Raw genomic sequence first — 15,812 nt, 5'->3', positions numbered from 1 at the left:
TTGGACCCCATGACCACGGGCATGGCGCAATGGTCGTAAGAGTGAGGAACGGTCATAAGTCGCTTTTTTTCAGTGAGGTGTAACTTCGAACAGTCATTAAATGAAACGTTATCAGGTAAAGGACTTGCCTGCATTGGGTTGAATTTTCCAATGGGAAAAAAATCTCTTTTCTTATTCCACCTGTTAGACTCTCAGGATGCTACGAAGCCTTGGATGGAGGCAACACGGGCGATGCCTTGGTGGATTTTACTGGTGGGGTCTCGGAGCCCATTGACCTGGTCGAAGGAGGCTACAGCAGTGACGAGGACAAACGAAACCTCCTTTTCGAGAGGGTGCTGAAGGTCCATAACCGAGGAGGCCTCATCAGCTGCTCCATCAAAGTAAGCAGGTCTTGTCAGTACAAAGAGCGAAGAAGAACTTCATTGATCTTTCTGGATCGAGGGGGGAAATTTTGAGATGGGCTTTAATAATAATAATAACAACAACAACAGTAGTAGTAGTAGTAGTAATAGGCGCCTTGGGTGCAATCCCAAAACAACCGGAGCACCACTTGAACACCATTGGCATTGACAAATTCTCTAATAGTCAATTGCAAAAGGCGGCCTTACTAGGAACTGCTTCCATCCTGCGACGATACCTGTAATACCATCAAACATCCACATCTGCCTATCCCAGGTCCTGGGTAAGGACTCGATAGGTAGACAAAATACCAAATCCAGTCTGAACATCTGGCTGACTGTGCGGTGATCCATAATAATAATTAATAATTTATAATAATATTGCCAAATCCAGTCTGAACATCTGGCTGACTGTGCGATGATTCATAATAATAATAATACTAATAAAGTTGGAAGGGACCTTGGAGGTCATCTAGTCCAACCCCCTGCTCAGGCAGGAAACCCTATACCATTTCAGAAAAATGGCTGTCCAGTCTCTTCTTTAAAACTTCCAGTGTTGGAGCATTCACCGCTTCTGGAGGCAGGTGGTTCCACTGGTTAATTGTTCTAACTGTCAGGAAGTTTCTCCTTAATTCTAGATTGCTTCTCTCCCTTGATGAGTTTCCATCCATTGCTTCTCGTCCTGCCTTCAGGCACTTTGGAGAATAGCTTGACTCCCTCTTCTTTGGGGCACCTTCCTCTTACTCTACCTCAGGGGTGGGGAACTATGGCCCTTTTATGACTTGTGACTTCAACTCCCAGAATTCCTGAGCCAGCCATGTTTTCAAAGATACTGGGGAAAAAAGGGACGGATGACGGTTTTTCACACTTAGGACCATTGCAGCATTCCTAAGGACATATGATCAAAATTCGGGTGTTTGACGACCGTTATGTATTTTTGACGGCTGCACTGTCCTGGGGTCATGTGATCCCCGTTGGCGAACTTGCCTGCCATAATACATAAATACATCCCAGCTGCTAAGCATCTGAAGTTTGATCACGTGACCCGGCGATGGTGCCGTGGTCAAAAGTCTGAAAAACGTTCCTAAATCACCTTTTTCTGTGCTGTTGTAATTTTGAATGGCCATCAGACCATTGTAAGTCAAGGATTATCTGTAGGTTCTCATTTGTCCCAAAGTTTTTGCTTTGACAGTGGGACAAGCAATATCTAAACTTGAATTGTTAGTTGAGGCTTGCAACTTTTTATATCTAAGGCAGGGGTCTTCAAACTTGGCCCTTGTATGACTTGTGGGCTTCAACTCCCAGAATTCCTTGCGTGGCTGGCTGAGGAATTCTGGGAGTTGAAGTCCACAAGTCTTAAAGTTGCCAAGTTTGACGACCCTTGCCCCAAATCGGGGATCTTCAAACTTGGCCCTTGTATGACTTGTGGGCTTCAACTCCCAGAATTCCTTGCGTGGCTGCTGAGGAATTCTGGGAGTTGAAGTCCACAAGTCTTAAAGTTGCCAAGTTTGACGACCCTTGCCCCAAATCGGGGATCTTCAAACTTGGCCCTTGTATGACTTGTGGGCTTCAACTCCCAGAATTCCTTGCGTGGCTGCTGAGGAATTCTGGGAGTTAAAGTCCACAAGTCTTAAAGTTGCCATGTTTGACGACCCTTGCCCCAAATCGGGGGTCTTCAAACCTGGCCCTTGTATGACTTGTGGGCTTCAACTCCCAGAATTCCTTGCGTGGCTGGCTGAGGAATTCTGGGAGTTGAAGTCCACAAGTCATACAAGGGCCAAGTTTGAAGACCCCTGTTCTAAGACCCTCCTTATCTCCCCATATTTCACCATCTTGATCATCCTTGTTGGAGATTCCTGACATGGGTCTCCGGATCAATTTTTAACTAGTTTCCCACCCTGAAACATCAAATTCATGTGTGCTCTTTCCAAGGCCGTGTCGGCTGCCGATATGGAAGCTCGGCTGGACTGTGGCCTGGTGAAAGGACATGCCTATGCGGTCACCGATGTCAGGAAAGTCCGCCTTGGCCACGGCTTGCTGGCCTTCTTCAAGTCCGAGAAGCTGGACATGATCCGGTTGAGGAACCCTTGGGGGGAGCGAGAGTGGAACGGCCCATGGAGTGACACGTAAGTTTGGCTGGGGTATCATCCATCCACAGGTGCATCTGATGTTATGTTTTCTTCTGTCTGATGCAGGCACAAAGGCAGGTTGGGGGACCTTGTTCTTGCTTATGAAGAAGATTCATTTTAATTTTGTCTATTTATAACCTGCCTTTAATATTTTTATAAACAACTCAAGGTGGAATATGTATCTAATATTCCTTCCTCTGCCTAATTTCCCTACAACAGCAACACTGTGAGGTGGGTTGGGATGAGAGAGAGACTAGTCCAAAGTCAATTAGCTGGCTTTCGTGACTTGGGTGGGTCTAGAACTCACCGTCTCCTAGTGATAGGCCCAAAGTTGCCCAGCTGTCTTTCATGCTTAAGGCGGGACTAGAACTCACCGTCTCCTGGTGATTGGCCCAAAGTCACCCAGCTGGCTTTCATGCTTAAGGTGGGACTAGAACTCGCCATCTCCTGGTGATTGGTCCAAAGTCACCCAGTTGTTTTTCATGCCTAAGGCTGGACTAGAATTCACCGTCTCCTGGTGATTGGCCCAAAGCCACCCAGCTGGCTTTCTTGCTTAAGACGGAACTAGAACTCACTGTCTCCTGGTGATTGGCCCAAAGTCACCGAGCTGGCTTTCATGCCTAAGGCGGGACTAGAACTCACCATCTTCTGGTGATTGGTCTAAAGCAGTGGTTCTCAACCTTTTTAATGCCGCAACCCCCAACTGGTCGTAAGTCGAGGACTACTCAACCGGTCGTAAGTCGAGGACTACTCAACTGGAGCAGCACCGTTTGCAGAATGGGATTTTGGCGGGCTCAGCAGGGCAGAGACAGCCTGGACAATTCCTATTGGCTTTGGAAAGCCAATAGAATTAGACTCTATTCAAGAGAGTCTATCCTATTGGCTTTCAAAAGCCAATGGAATAAAAGGGAGTAGCACAGCTAAGGAAAAGGGGGGAAAAAAGGGCGGACTGCGTTGTTTGGCGACCCCCGTGAAATGGTCGTTCGACCCCAGATGGGGTCCCCACCCACAGGTTGAGAACCACTGGTCTAAAGTCACCCAGCTGGCTTTCATGCCTAAAGCGAGATTAGAACTCCCCGTCTCCTGGTGATTGGCCCAAAGTCATCTTTTTCCCATGGTGTTAAGTGAATCACATGATCATTAAACCAATCGGGCTTCCCCAATTGATTTCGCTTGTTAGAAGCCAGTTGGGAAGATTGCAAATCACAACCAGGTCGCCCACAATTGTACTGCAACCATTGTCAATGCGAGTCCCTTACAACTTTTCTTATACCAGTTGTTAAGAGAACCACTTCAGTTGTTAAGTGAATTGTGATCACGAATGGTGATCTTATGACCTTGGGACACTGCAGCTGTCGTAAATACACGCCAGTTGCCAAGTGCCTGAATTTTGATGCCTTGATCTTGGTCGGGGGACGGTCATCAGTGACTTTTTTCATCGCCGTTGTTAACTTTGAACAGTTGCCAAACAAATGGCTGTAAGTCGAGGACTAAATGCAAAGGCTGGTTCCCAGAACGTAGAATTACTCACCTGTCCGTGAAGGTCCTCTGTGTTCTCCCCATTGCAAATCTTATTTTGCTTTCTCCAGCTCGGAGGAATGGCAGAAAGTCAGCAGCGGTGAACGGGAGAAACTAGGAATGACCGTGGACGATGATGGCGAGTTTTGGTGAGCATGTTGTGCAAATAAAATGAAAGGGGGTGATTTGGTGAATCCAGTCTAGGTCAGTGATGGCGAATCTTTTAGAGACCGAGTGCCCAAACTGCAAAGCAAAACCCACTTATGCATCGTCGGGTGCCGGGTGGGTGTGGCCCATTGGGTGGGTGTAGTCATTGGGTGGGTGTGGCCCATTGGGTGGGCGTGGCTGCGGTGGTAACGGCAGACTGGGTGGAACTAAAAAGTTCAATCAATCAATTCCAACTTTGCGAGATATTTTTTTTTTCCCCGCGAGAAGTTGAAATTGACTGATTGATTGAATCTTTTTTTTTTTTGCACACGGCAGTGGAGGCCTAAAGCGAAAAGGTTTTATAAAACCCAGCTGAAGGCCTAGGACTGGGGCGACGGCGCGCATGCCCACAGAGAGGGCTCTGAGTGCCACCTCTGGCACCCGTGCCATAGGTTCGCCACCACTGGCCTAGGTGATATACTAGTAAGGTGACCAATCGTCCTCCTATATTGAGGACAGTCCTTCTTTGGCACTCGTTTAAATAATAATTAATAGGCATGTAAGCATAATTACAATATAACATGTTATTGTTACAAATGTTTTTTTTTATTATGCATTTATCATATTATAGTGTATTCTGCATGGTTGGCAATAAATAAAATGTTTTATTTATGGTATTTTTTTCTTTAATTTATCGTGTCCTCCTCTTCATTGTAAAAAAGTTGGTCACCTTAATACTAGCAAAGGTTCCCACCATGAAGAGTAAAACGTTTTCCCCATGAAATTCTGCTTCTGCTTGACTTCATGGAGACATCCAGGATGTCCATCCGGGAGGACACATCTAGGGGTGAGGGGTGTCATAGTGCCTGAAAGCAGGATAAGAAACAACGGATGGAAACTAATCGAGGAGAGAAGCAACCTGGAATTAAGGAGAAACTTCCTGACAGTCAGGACAATTAACCAGTGGAACTGCTTGCTACCAGAAGTTGTGAATGCTCCAATACCGCAGGTTGTTAAGAAGATATTGGACAACCATTTGTCTGAAATGGTATAAGGTTTCCTGAAGAGACCTTGGAGGTCATCTAGTCCAACCCGTTGCTCAGGCAGGAAACCCTATACCAGTGGTTCTCAACCTTTTTGATGCCGTGACCCCCAATCGGTCGTAAGTCGAGGACTACTCAACTGGTCGTAAGTCGAGGACTACTCAACTGGTGCAGCACCGTTTGCAGAATGGGACTTTCGGCGGGCTCAGCAGGGCAGAGACAGCCTGGACAATTTCTATTGGCTTTTGAAAGCCAATAGAATTAGACTCTATTCCAGAGAGTCTATTCTATTGGCTTTCAAAAGCCAATAGAAGAAAAGGGAGTAGCACAGCTAAGGAAAAGGGGGAAAAAAATGGCGGACTGCGTTGTTTGGCGACCCCCGTGAAATGGTCGTTCGACCCCAAATGGGGTCCCGACCCACAGGTTGAGAACCACTGTCTTAGTGGAAGCATAGGAAAAACGTGTGTTTTCCTTCTGGGCCCACCGAAGAAGACAACTGAAAACAGCATCCACTTTGCGTAGCCGAGGAAAGAGGGCCAGAAAGAGAATAGAATAAGAAAAAGTGAGATGTTCCAGAACTGAGTGTCAGGTTCTCCTGTCCTAGGATGGCCTTTGATGACTTCTGTAGATACTTCACCGACATCATCAAATGCCGCCTGATCAACACGTCCTACCTGAGCATCCATAAGACGTGGGAAGAAGCCGTCTTGAAGGGCGCCTGGACGCGGCACGAAGACCCTTTGAAGAACCGCTGTGGAGGCTGTATCAACAACCGGGATACTTTCCTGCAAAACCCCCAGGTAGGAAAGTCAAGAGCAGGGGTCCTCAAACATGGCCCATTTTATGAGTTGTGGACTTCAACTCCCAGAGTTCCTCAGCCAAGCGTGCCTGGCTGAGGAAATCTGGGAGTTGAAGTCCACAAGTCATGAAGGGGCCATAGTTCCCCCATACTGGCTGAGGAATTCTGGGAGTTGAAGTCCACGAGTCATGAAGGGGCCATAGTTCTCCCATGCTGGCTGAGGAATTCTGGGAGTTGAAGTCCATAAGTCATGAAGGGGCCATAGTTCCCTCATGCTGGCTCAGGAATTCTGGGAGTTGAAGTCCACGAGTCATGAAGGGGCCATAGTTCCCCCATGCTGGCTCAGGAGTTCTGGGAGTTGAAGTCCACAAGTCACGAGGGGGCCATAGTTCCCCCATGCTGGCTGAGGAATTCTGGGAGTTGAAGTCCATAAGTCATGAAGGGGCCATAGTTCCCTCATGCTGGCTCAGGAATTCTGGGAGTTGAAGTCCACAAGTCACGAGGGGGCCATAGTTCCCTCATGCTGGCTCAGGAATTCTGGGAGTTGAAGTCCATAAGTCATGAAGGGGCCATAGTTCCCCCATGCTGGCTGAGGAATTCTGGGAGTTGAAGTCCATAAGTCACGAAGGGGCCATAGTTCCCCCATGCTGGCTGAGGAATTCTGGGAGTTGAAGTCCATAAGTCATGAAGGGGCCATAGTTCCCCCATGCTGGCTGGGGAATTCTGGGAGTTGAAGTCCACATATCCTAAAGTTGCTACAACAGTGTATTTCTATGTCCATGCAAAGAGATCTCCATTGTAGGTATAACTGAGATTTTGATTCTCTTTTCTTATCTTGGTTTCTTTTGTCGCTGTATTTTCTCGAGTTGCCTTTTTGTGGTGTCAAAACTATTTGATTGCAGGTTTTATTATTGAGAATTAACCGCTGCTTCACACACAAACCCTGCTCACAGGATTGCATTTGGGGCATTTGTCGTGTCACCACCATTTGCTATGTTTTTTTAACCTTTTCCAGTTGAAAGTGACCCCCCAAAAGCCTGTTGGATTCACTTAACGACCATGCGATTCACTTAACAAACTTGCTTTTCTCTTCTTGGTTTGCTCACCTGGCTGACTTTAGAAGGCCTGATCCTCTCTTTTTCACCCAGTATGTTTTCAATGTGAAGAAAGCAGAGGACGAAGTTTTGGTTTGCATCCAGCAAAAGCCCAAACGGACCAGCCAGAAGGAAGGGAAAGGAGAGAACCTCGCCATAGGATTTGACATCTTCAAGGTAAGCTGGGCAACCAACTTCTGATTAGATCTTTGGATGTGGCCAGAATGGACCCTTCTGATTTAACTGTAGAACAGTGTTTCTCCTCCTTGGCAGCGTGCAGATGGGTGGACTTCAACTCCCACAATTCCTCAGCCAGGAGTTGAAGTCCTCCCATCTTCAAGTCGCCAAGGTTGAGAAAGGTTGAGGATTCTGGGAGTTGAAATCCTCCAAGTTGTCAATGTTGAGAAAGGTTGAGGATTCTGGGAGTTGAAGTCCTCCAAGTTGTCAATGTTGAGAAAGGTTGAGGATTCTGGGAGTTGAAGTCCTCCCATCTTCAAGTCGCCAAGGTTGAGAAAAGTTGAGAAAGATTGAGAATTCTGGGAGTTGAAGTCTTCCCATCTTCAAGTCGCCAATGTTCAGAAAGGTTGAGAATTTGGGGAGTTGAAGTCCTCCAAGTCGTCAATATTGAGAAAGGTTGAGGATTCTGGGAGTTGAAGTCCTCCCATCTTTAAGTCGTCAAGGTTGAGAAAGGTTGAGAAAGGTTGAGGATTCTGGGAGTTGAAGTCTTCCCATCTTCAAGTCATCAAGGTTGAGAAACTTTAAGAAAGGTTGAGAATTCTGGGAGTTGAAGTCCTCCCATCTTCAAGTCGCCAAGGTTGAGAAAGGTTGAGGATTCTGGGAGTTGAAGTCCTCCAAGTTGTCAATGTTGAGAAAGGTTGAGGATTCTGGGAGTTGAAGTCCTCCCATCTTCAAGTCGTCAAGGTTGAGAAAGGTTGAGGATTCTGGGAGTTGAAGTCCTCCCATCTTCAAGTTGCCAAGGTTGAAAAAGGTTGAGAATTCTAGGAGTTGAAGTCCTCCCATCTTCAAGTTGCCAAGGTTGAGAAAGGTTGAGAATTCTAGGAGTTGAAGTCCTCCCATCTTCAAGTTGTCAAGGTTGAGAAAGGTTGAGAAAAGTTGAGAATTCTGGGAGTTGAAGTCCTCCCATCTTCAAGTCGCCAAGGTTGAGAAGGGTCGAGAAATCTGGGAGTTGAAGTTCTCCCATCTTCAAGTCGCCAAGGTTGAGAAAGGTTGAGAATTCTAGGAGTTGAAGTCTTCCCATCTTCAAGTCATGAGGGTTGAGAAAGTTTAAGAAAGGTTGAGAATTCTGGGAGTTGAAGTCCTCCCATCTTCAAGTCATCAAGGTTGAGAAACTTGAAGAAAGGTTGAGAATTCTGGGAGTTGAAGTCCTCCCATCTTCAAGTCGCCAAGGTTCAGAAAGGTTGAGAATCCTAGGAGTTGAAGTCCTCCCATCTTCAAGTGGTCAAGGTTGTGAAAGTTTGGGAAGGTTGAGAATTCTGGGAGTTGAAGTCCTCCCATCTTCAAGTCGCCAAGGTTGAGAAGGTTGAGAATTCTGTGAGTTGAAGTCCTCCCATCTTCAAGTCATCAAGGTTGAGAAAAGTTGAGAAAGGTTGAGGATTCTGGTTGTTGAAGTCCTCCCGTCCAAGTCGTCAAGGTTGAGAAACACTGTTGTAGTCCTTCTCCTAATTCCTTCCCTGAGTTTTTTTTTTTATTACACCCAGGTGGAACTCAACCGGACGTACCGAATGCACAGTTTACAGACCAAAGTTGCCGCCTCCGTCTACATCAATTCTCGTAGTGTCTTCCTGAGGACAGACCTGAAAGAAGGTCGCTATGTCATCATACCGACCACCTTCGATGCTGGCCACGTGGCCGAGTTCCTGCTCAGGCAGTTCACAGACGTGCCTTCTGAGTGCCAGTAAGGACCCGGGGGAGGGGGGGCTTCCCTCTGTCTTCCCTCCGAAAGAGGCTGGGGGGGAGCAGATCAGGGGAAACAAGGTAGAGATCATCTTTGGAATTCACTGCCTCATGATGCTTTGCTACCATCTGGGAGGCATTTGTCTTCTCTTTGCTTCCCTTCCCTTCCTATTCTCTTCCTTTTTTCCTTCCCTCCCTCCCTCCTTCCCTTCTTCCCTCTTCTCCTTTTCCTTTTCTTAGCTTCCTTCCCTCCCTTGCTCCCTCCTTCTCTCTCTCTCTCTCTCTCTCTCTCTTTCTTTCTTTCTTTCTCTTTCTTCCTTTCTTTTTCTTTTTTTCTTTTTCTTTCTTTCATTACCTACCTCCTTCCCTTCCTCCCTCCCTTCTTTCCTTCCTTCCTTCCTTTCTTTCTCCCTGTCCTTCTGTTCTTTCCTTCCTTTTGTCTTCTTTCTTCCTTCCTTCTTTCTTTTTCTTTCTTTTTCTTTCTTTCTTTCATTACCTACTTCCCTTCCTTCCTTCCTTCTTTCTCTTTCTTTCTTTCTTTCTTTCTTTCTTTCTTTCTTTCTTTCTTTCTTTTTCTTTCTTTCTTTCTCTTTCTTTCTTCTTTTCTCTTTCTTTTTTTTCTTTCTTTCTTTCTTTTTCTTTCTTTCTTTCTTTCTTTCTTTCTTTCTTTCTTTCTCTTTCTTCTTTTCTCTTTCTTTCTTTCTTCTTTCTTTCTTTCTTTCTTTCTTTCTTTCTTTCTTTTTCTTTCTTTCATTACCTATCTCCTTCCTTCCTTCCCTTCCTCCTTTCCTTCCCATTTCATGCAAGACAACTTTATACCTATGTATGAATATATTAACTTACTGTAGTGCTAAATTATACAATGAAACTTGGCCAGAAGTAGACTGTAGAAACTAGGGGGTGGGTGGGGGGAATGCATGGTGGTCAAAAAAAATCAAGATGATAGGCACAGGTTGTGCCCCATCATTTCAACTTTTTTTTTTACCTTCCTGTACATATCCCTGAGATGATACCACAAAGTTTGAAAATAATAATAGGGTTTTAGAACATCCGGATTTTGAAATATCAGTATGTTGGGAGGACATCAGGATACAGCTTCATGCATTCCCACAAGTTTGCAGCAGCTGAAATGTATAAATATAATTTATCAATAGCAATCAAGGTATGATTAACGCATGCTCAATATTGGTCAAGGACCTTCACAACATCCACACAACTGAATCAACTGCTTCTCCAAATTCACCTAAACCATGGGTAGGCAACCGTGGCTCTTTTATGACTCATGGACTTCAACTCCCGGAATTCCTGAGCCAGCCACGCTGAGGGGAAAGGGAGGTTTCCAAGCTGAGCCACGCAGGCTCAGGAATTCTGGGAGTTGAAGTCCACAAGTCATGAAGGGGCCAAAGTTTTCCCCATGCTGCCTCAGGAATTCTGGGAATTGAAGTCCATGAATCATGAAGGGGCCATAGTTCCCCCATGCTGGCTCAGGAATTCTGAGAGTTGAAGTCCCCAAGTCATGAAGGAGCCATAGTTCCCCCATGCTGCCTCAGGAATTCTGGGAGTTGAAGTCCACGAGTCATGAAGGAGCCATAGTTCCCCCATGCTGCCTCAGGAATTCTGGGAGTTGAAGTCCACGAGTCATGGAGGGGCCAAAGTTTCCCTCATGCTGGCTGAGAAATTCTGGGAGTTGAAGTCTACGAGTCATAAAAGTGCCAAGATTTCCTCCCCCTGACTTAAACTGTCAATGTGCAAACGTAGGTTTGGTTAGAGTTCGGATCAGCTGCAAAAAACTAACCAGGGTAAAAACTCTTCCGGTTGTACGAATGCAGTCACTAGGTCTTCCCTTGATCTGGTTGCGCATGTTGTGTGAAGCCCACCGTGTAACCCCCTTTGCATTTTACGGTTTCTTGTCTTGCTTAGCTACACTTCAGAGCAGTTTTTCTTTTTGATTGTGTATGTGTGAAGATGGACCAGTGTGGCTCCTTGTTTGAAAGAAGGTCCTTTTCCTGATCTTCAAAATATCTGATGTCTCTTGGGTTTTTCATCTTCTTTTCCCAGAGAACTGACCTTGGACGAGCCCCCTCACACCTGCTGGAGTGGAATATGTGGCTATCCCCAATTGGTGTCCCAGGTCCACGTCATCTCGGCTTCCGGCCTCAAGAACCATGGCTCCGAAGAAGGTGCCAATACTAGTTACAATCCAATCACGGTCAAAGAGAAGGGAAATCAGGAAACAAGTTTCTTCTTCTAAGTCAGTGTTTCTCAACCTTGGTGACTTGAAGATGGATGGACTTCAACTCCCAGAATTCCTCAGCCAGCACAGCAAGTCACCAAGGTTGAGAAAGGTTGAGAATTCTGGGAGTTGAAGTCCTCCTATCTTCAAGTGGTCAAGGTTGAGAAAGGTTGAGAATTCTGGGAGTTGAAGTCCTCCCATCTTCAAGTCACCAAGTTTGAAGAAGGTTGAGAATTCTGGGAGTTGAAGTCCTCCCATCTTCAGGTCACCAAGTTTGAAGAAGGTTGAAAATTCTGAGAGTTGAAGTCCTCCCATCTTCAAGTCACCAAGGTTGAGAAAGGTTGAGAATTCTGGGAGTTGAAGTCCTCCCATCTTCAAGTCACCAAGTTTGAAGAAGGTTGAGAATTCTGGGAGTTGAAGTCCTCCCATCTTCAGGTCACCAAGTTTGAAGAAGGTTGAAAATTCTGAGAGTTGAAGTCCTCCCATCTTCAAGTCACCAAGGTTGAGAAAGGTTGAGAATTCTGGGAGTTGAAGTCCTCCCATCTTCAGGTCACCAAGGTTGAGAAAGGTTGAGAATTCTGGGAGTTGAAGTCCTCCCATCTTTAAGTGGTCAACCCCGAGCTACAAATATTCTTTTATGTTGGTGGAATTTCTCCTTCACCTCTATGTTCCTTCTAGTAGTAGAAGAAGCTTGGTCCAAGGTCAGACAGAGGTATTTGGAGGATTTGGGAAACAATCGAATTTTAAGGAAGGAATTGTAAGAATCAAGAAGACAGGATAGTCTTACTTAAGGGGAACAGGAAACAAGGGGTGACAGTTCCTTTTGTTTCCCTCGTGCCACAGGCGTGGATCCCTATGTGATCATAAAGTGTGAAGGGGAGAAAGTCCAATCACCAGTCCTGAAGAACACTCTGACGCCAGAATTTGATGTAAAAGGACTTTTCTACCGCAAGAAACCAGGGAAGCCGGTCATAATTCAGGTAAAGTTGAAAGAGTCACTTTGGCCAGCGAGAGGAGCGACATATAAATAAGAATAGAATAGAATAGAATAGAATAGAATAGAATAGAATAGAATAGAATAGAATAGAATAGAATAGAATAGAATAGAATAGAATAGAATAGAATAGAATAGAATAGAATATATGGGGATAGTGATGAGGATAGGATAGGATATGATAGGATAGGAAAGGAAAGGAAAGGAATAGAATAGAATAGAATAGAATAGAATAGAATAGAATAGAATAGAATAGAATAGAATAGAATAGAATAGAATAGAATATATGGGGATAGTGATGAGAATAGGATAGGATAGGAAAGGAATGGAATAGAGTAGAGTAGAGTAGAGTAGAATAGAATAGAGTAGAGTAGAATAGAGTAGAATAGAATAGAAATAATGAAATGAAATGAAATAATAGTCCTAGGCTGCATCAACAGACGGATAGAATCAAGATCATGTGAACTGTTAGTACTGCTTTATAAAGCCTTAGTAAGGTCACACTTGGAACATTGCATCCAATTTTGGTCACCATATTGTAAAAAAGATGTTGAGACTCTAGAACAGTGGTTCTCAACCTTTTTAATGCCGCGACCCCAACTGGTCGTAATTCGAGGACTACCCAACCGGTCGTAAGTTGAGGACTACCCAACCGGTCGTAAGTCGAGGACTTTCCCTGCCCGGGAGCGCCACGCATGCGCAGTGCCGCCCCCTGTGCCGGCCGAGGCGTAGCTGGCAAGCGGCAGCGAGGGCGCAGGGCAACCACCGTCTGGGCCACCAGCTGGCCCAGCCCAAGGGAGGTAAGGCACCCACCAGGACCCACGCGCGCCAGCAACCCTCCCTGTGCCCGCCGGCCTCCCACCTCCCACCCCTGGACCTCTTTTCCTTACATTTTTAGTAGTTGCTCAGCAGGGAGGGGTGGAAGCTTCCAGACAGCTCGCCTTCACTGCAGACAACTTGCAGCACCGTTTGCAGAATGGGACTTTTGGCGGGCTCAGCAGGGCAGAGACAGCCTGGACAATTCCTATTGGCTTTAGAAAGCCAATAGAATTAGACTCTGTTCAAGAGAGTCTATTCTATTGGCTTTCAAAAGCCAGTAGAATAAAAGGGAGTAGCACAGCTAAGGAAAAGGGGGGAAAAAATGGCGGACTGCCTTGTTTGGCGACCCCCGTGAAATGTCGTTCGACCCCAAATGGGGCCCCGACCCACAGGTTGAGAACCACTGCTCTAGAAAGAGTGCAGATGAGAGCAATACAGATGATTAAGGGACCAGAGGCTAAAACATATAAAGAATGGTTGCAGGAATTGAGTATGTCTAGTTTAATGAAGAGTGACAGGATTGCAGTGTGGGAACCGCCACAAACAAGAGGGGGGGGGTCAAGCTATTCTCCAAAGCCCCTGAAGGCAGGACAAGAAGCAACGGATGGAAGCTCATCAAGGAGAGAAGCAACCTGGAACTAAGGAGAAACTTCCTGACAGTGAGAACAATCAACCAGTGGAACGACTTACCTCCAGAAGTAGAGGTGCTCCATCACCGGAGGTTTTTAAGAAGAGACTGAGCAGCCACTTGTCTTTCCTATTTAATTGCACTTAATAATAATAAAGTTGGAAGGGACCTTGGAGGTCATCTAGTCTAGTCCAACTCTCTGCTCAGGCAGGAAACCTTATACCGTTTCAGACCAATGGCTGTCCAGTCTCTTCTTAAAGACTTCCAGTGTTGGAGCATTCACCGCTTCTGGAGGCAGGTGGTTCCACCGGTTAATTGTCCTCACTGTCAGGAAATTTCTCCTTAGTTCCAGGTTGCTTCTCTCTTTGATTAGTTTCCATCCGTTGCTTCTTGTCCTGCCTTCAGGCGCCTTGGAGAATAGCTTGACTCCCTCTTCTTTGGGGCACTTTTCTCTTACTCTACCTCAGGGATGGGGAACTATGACCCTTTTATGACTTGTGACTTCAACTCCAGTGTTGGAGCATTCACCGCTTCTGGAGGCAGGTTGTTCCTGCAGGGGGTTGGACTAGAAGACCTCCAAGGTCCTTTTCCAACGGTGTTATTCTGTTATTGCTTGCCTGAACTTCCTTCCTCTCTCTCTCTCCATCCAGATCTGGAACCACAACCTGATCACAGATGAGTTTCTGGGTGAAGTCGCCATGGCCGGAGACCCCAACGAGCTTCACCCTTTGCACATTCTCCACCTCCAAGAGCGAGGGAACAAACGGGTTTCGGAATTGCCCGGCGTTCTTAAGGTTCAGTTGCTGAGTAGCAACGTTCTCACTAGCATCTGAGACACACGAGGTGGTGGTGGTGGTGGCCTTTTCTGCTCTTCCCCATCTTCCATTATTCCTCTAAGTGTGTCTCTCTTTGTGTGCCCGTCCGTGTCTCCATACTGTGCATGCCTTCACTTTGGAAACGGGACCAGCCCTTCTAAGTTCAGCCTGGTTTGGTTTTGGTTTTTTTTCCACAATTTGACACAAAAGGTGCCTTTTTTCAAAGAAGCCAAAATGCGGTGTTTTGCTTCAGTTTTTTTTTTTTTTTTAAAAAAGAGAGAAACTGGGACATTCTCTGTCAAGGTCAGTTTGTTCAGAGAAACATCCAAGCCGACACTCTGGGCAAACACGGTGAGACCGGTTGTTTACACGGAAAGACACAACTCTTCTCCACGCACAGGCGTATGGCTGGCCTGTGAGTCTCTTCTCGCTGTTTGCCAAAACGGCACCTTCTTAAACCGATGCCACCGTGGGTGCCGCCGACATCTTGAGAACAAAGATTGGGAACGAGAGATGGACTGCCGCATCGGAACATCATGTGTGATATTTGTGTGGCGCTGTTGCGCCTCTGCAGGGATTGTGTAATATCTAAAGTTAGGCCTGGAAGTCTCTACAGCTTAGCTTGCCTTACATTAACCATTCCAGTCCTTAAAATCTCTTCTGTCATCCTTTTGATTTCAGCAGGGCTTCAACAAGAGTTTGATTTTTAACAAGGATTGCTTTCGTGTTCCTAGGTTTTTATAAGACATTTTTATAAAATAAACCATGAGGTCGAGTGTTTCAGAAGCTGGATCTCATCTCCAGAATCCTATAGAACAGTGTTTCTCAACCTCAGCAACTTTTAAGCCGTGTGGACTTCAACTCCCAGAATTCCCCAGCCAGCCAATTCTGGGAATTGAAGTCAACATGGCTTATACGACTGAAATGCCATAGATTTATGATTCACCCACAACCAGTAGATCAGGGGTCTTCAAACTGGGCAACTTTAAGACTTGTGGACTTCAACTCCCAGAATTTCTCAGCCAGGCATGCTGGCTGAGGAATTCTGGGAGTTGAAGTCCACAAGTCATGAAGGGGCCATAGTTCCCCCATGCTGGCTCAGGAATTCTGGGAGTTGAAGTCCACAAGTCATGAAGGGGCCATAGTTCCCCCGTGCTGGGTCAGGAATTCTGGGAGTTGAAGTCCCCAAGTCATGGAGCCATAGTTCCCCCATGCTGGCTCAGGAATTCTGGGAGTTGAAGTCCCCAAGTCATGGAGCCATAGTTCCCCCATGCTGGCTGA

General features: G+C 46.1%; 1 protein-coding gene across 1 annotated transcript in view; it reads left to right on the top strand.

Annotated features, from left to right (window-relative positions):
• The window catches only part of CAPN5 (calpain 5), a 71,850-nt gene extending 57,053 nt beyond the window's left edge, over positions 1 to 14,797 (top strand). The window contains exons 5-13 of the mRNA XM_039369797.1: positions 188 to 380; positions 2,331 to 2,524; positions 4,117 to 4,194; positions 5,840 to 6,035; positions 7,183 to 7,305; positions 8,847 to 9,043; positions 11,101 to 11,222; positions 12,119 to 12,255; positions 14,367 to 14,797. Coding sequence (XP_039225731.1) covers positions 188 to 380; positions 2,331 to 2,524; positions 4,117 to 4,194; positions 5,840 to 6,035; positions 7,183 to 7,305; positions 8,847 to 9,043; positions 11,101 to 11,222; positions 12,119 to 12,255; positions 14,367 to 14,549 — 1,423 coding nt within the window. The 3' untranslated portion in view covers positions 14,550 to 14,797. The remainder of the gene's footprint in view (positions 1 to 187; positions 381 to 2,330; positions 2,525 to 4,116; positions 4,195 to 5,839; positions 6,036 to 7,182; positions 7,306 to 8,846; positions 9,044 to 11,100; positions 11,223 to 12,118; positions 12,256 to 14,366) is intronic.
• The last annotated feature ends 1,015 nt before the right edge of the window (positions 14,798 to 15,812 follow it).

The sequence above is a fragment of the Crotalus tigris genome, unplaced genomic scaffold (genome assembly GCF_016545835.1).
Source record: "Crotalus tigris isolate CLP2741 ecotype Arizona unplaced genomic scaffold, ASM1654583v1 scf7180000021252.422678, whole genome shotgun sequence".
NCBI lineage: Eukaryota > Metazoa > Chordata > Lepidosauria > Squamata > Viperidae > Crotalus > Crotalus tigris.
This window is presented reverse-complemented; position numbering and strand designations above follow the sequence as displayed.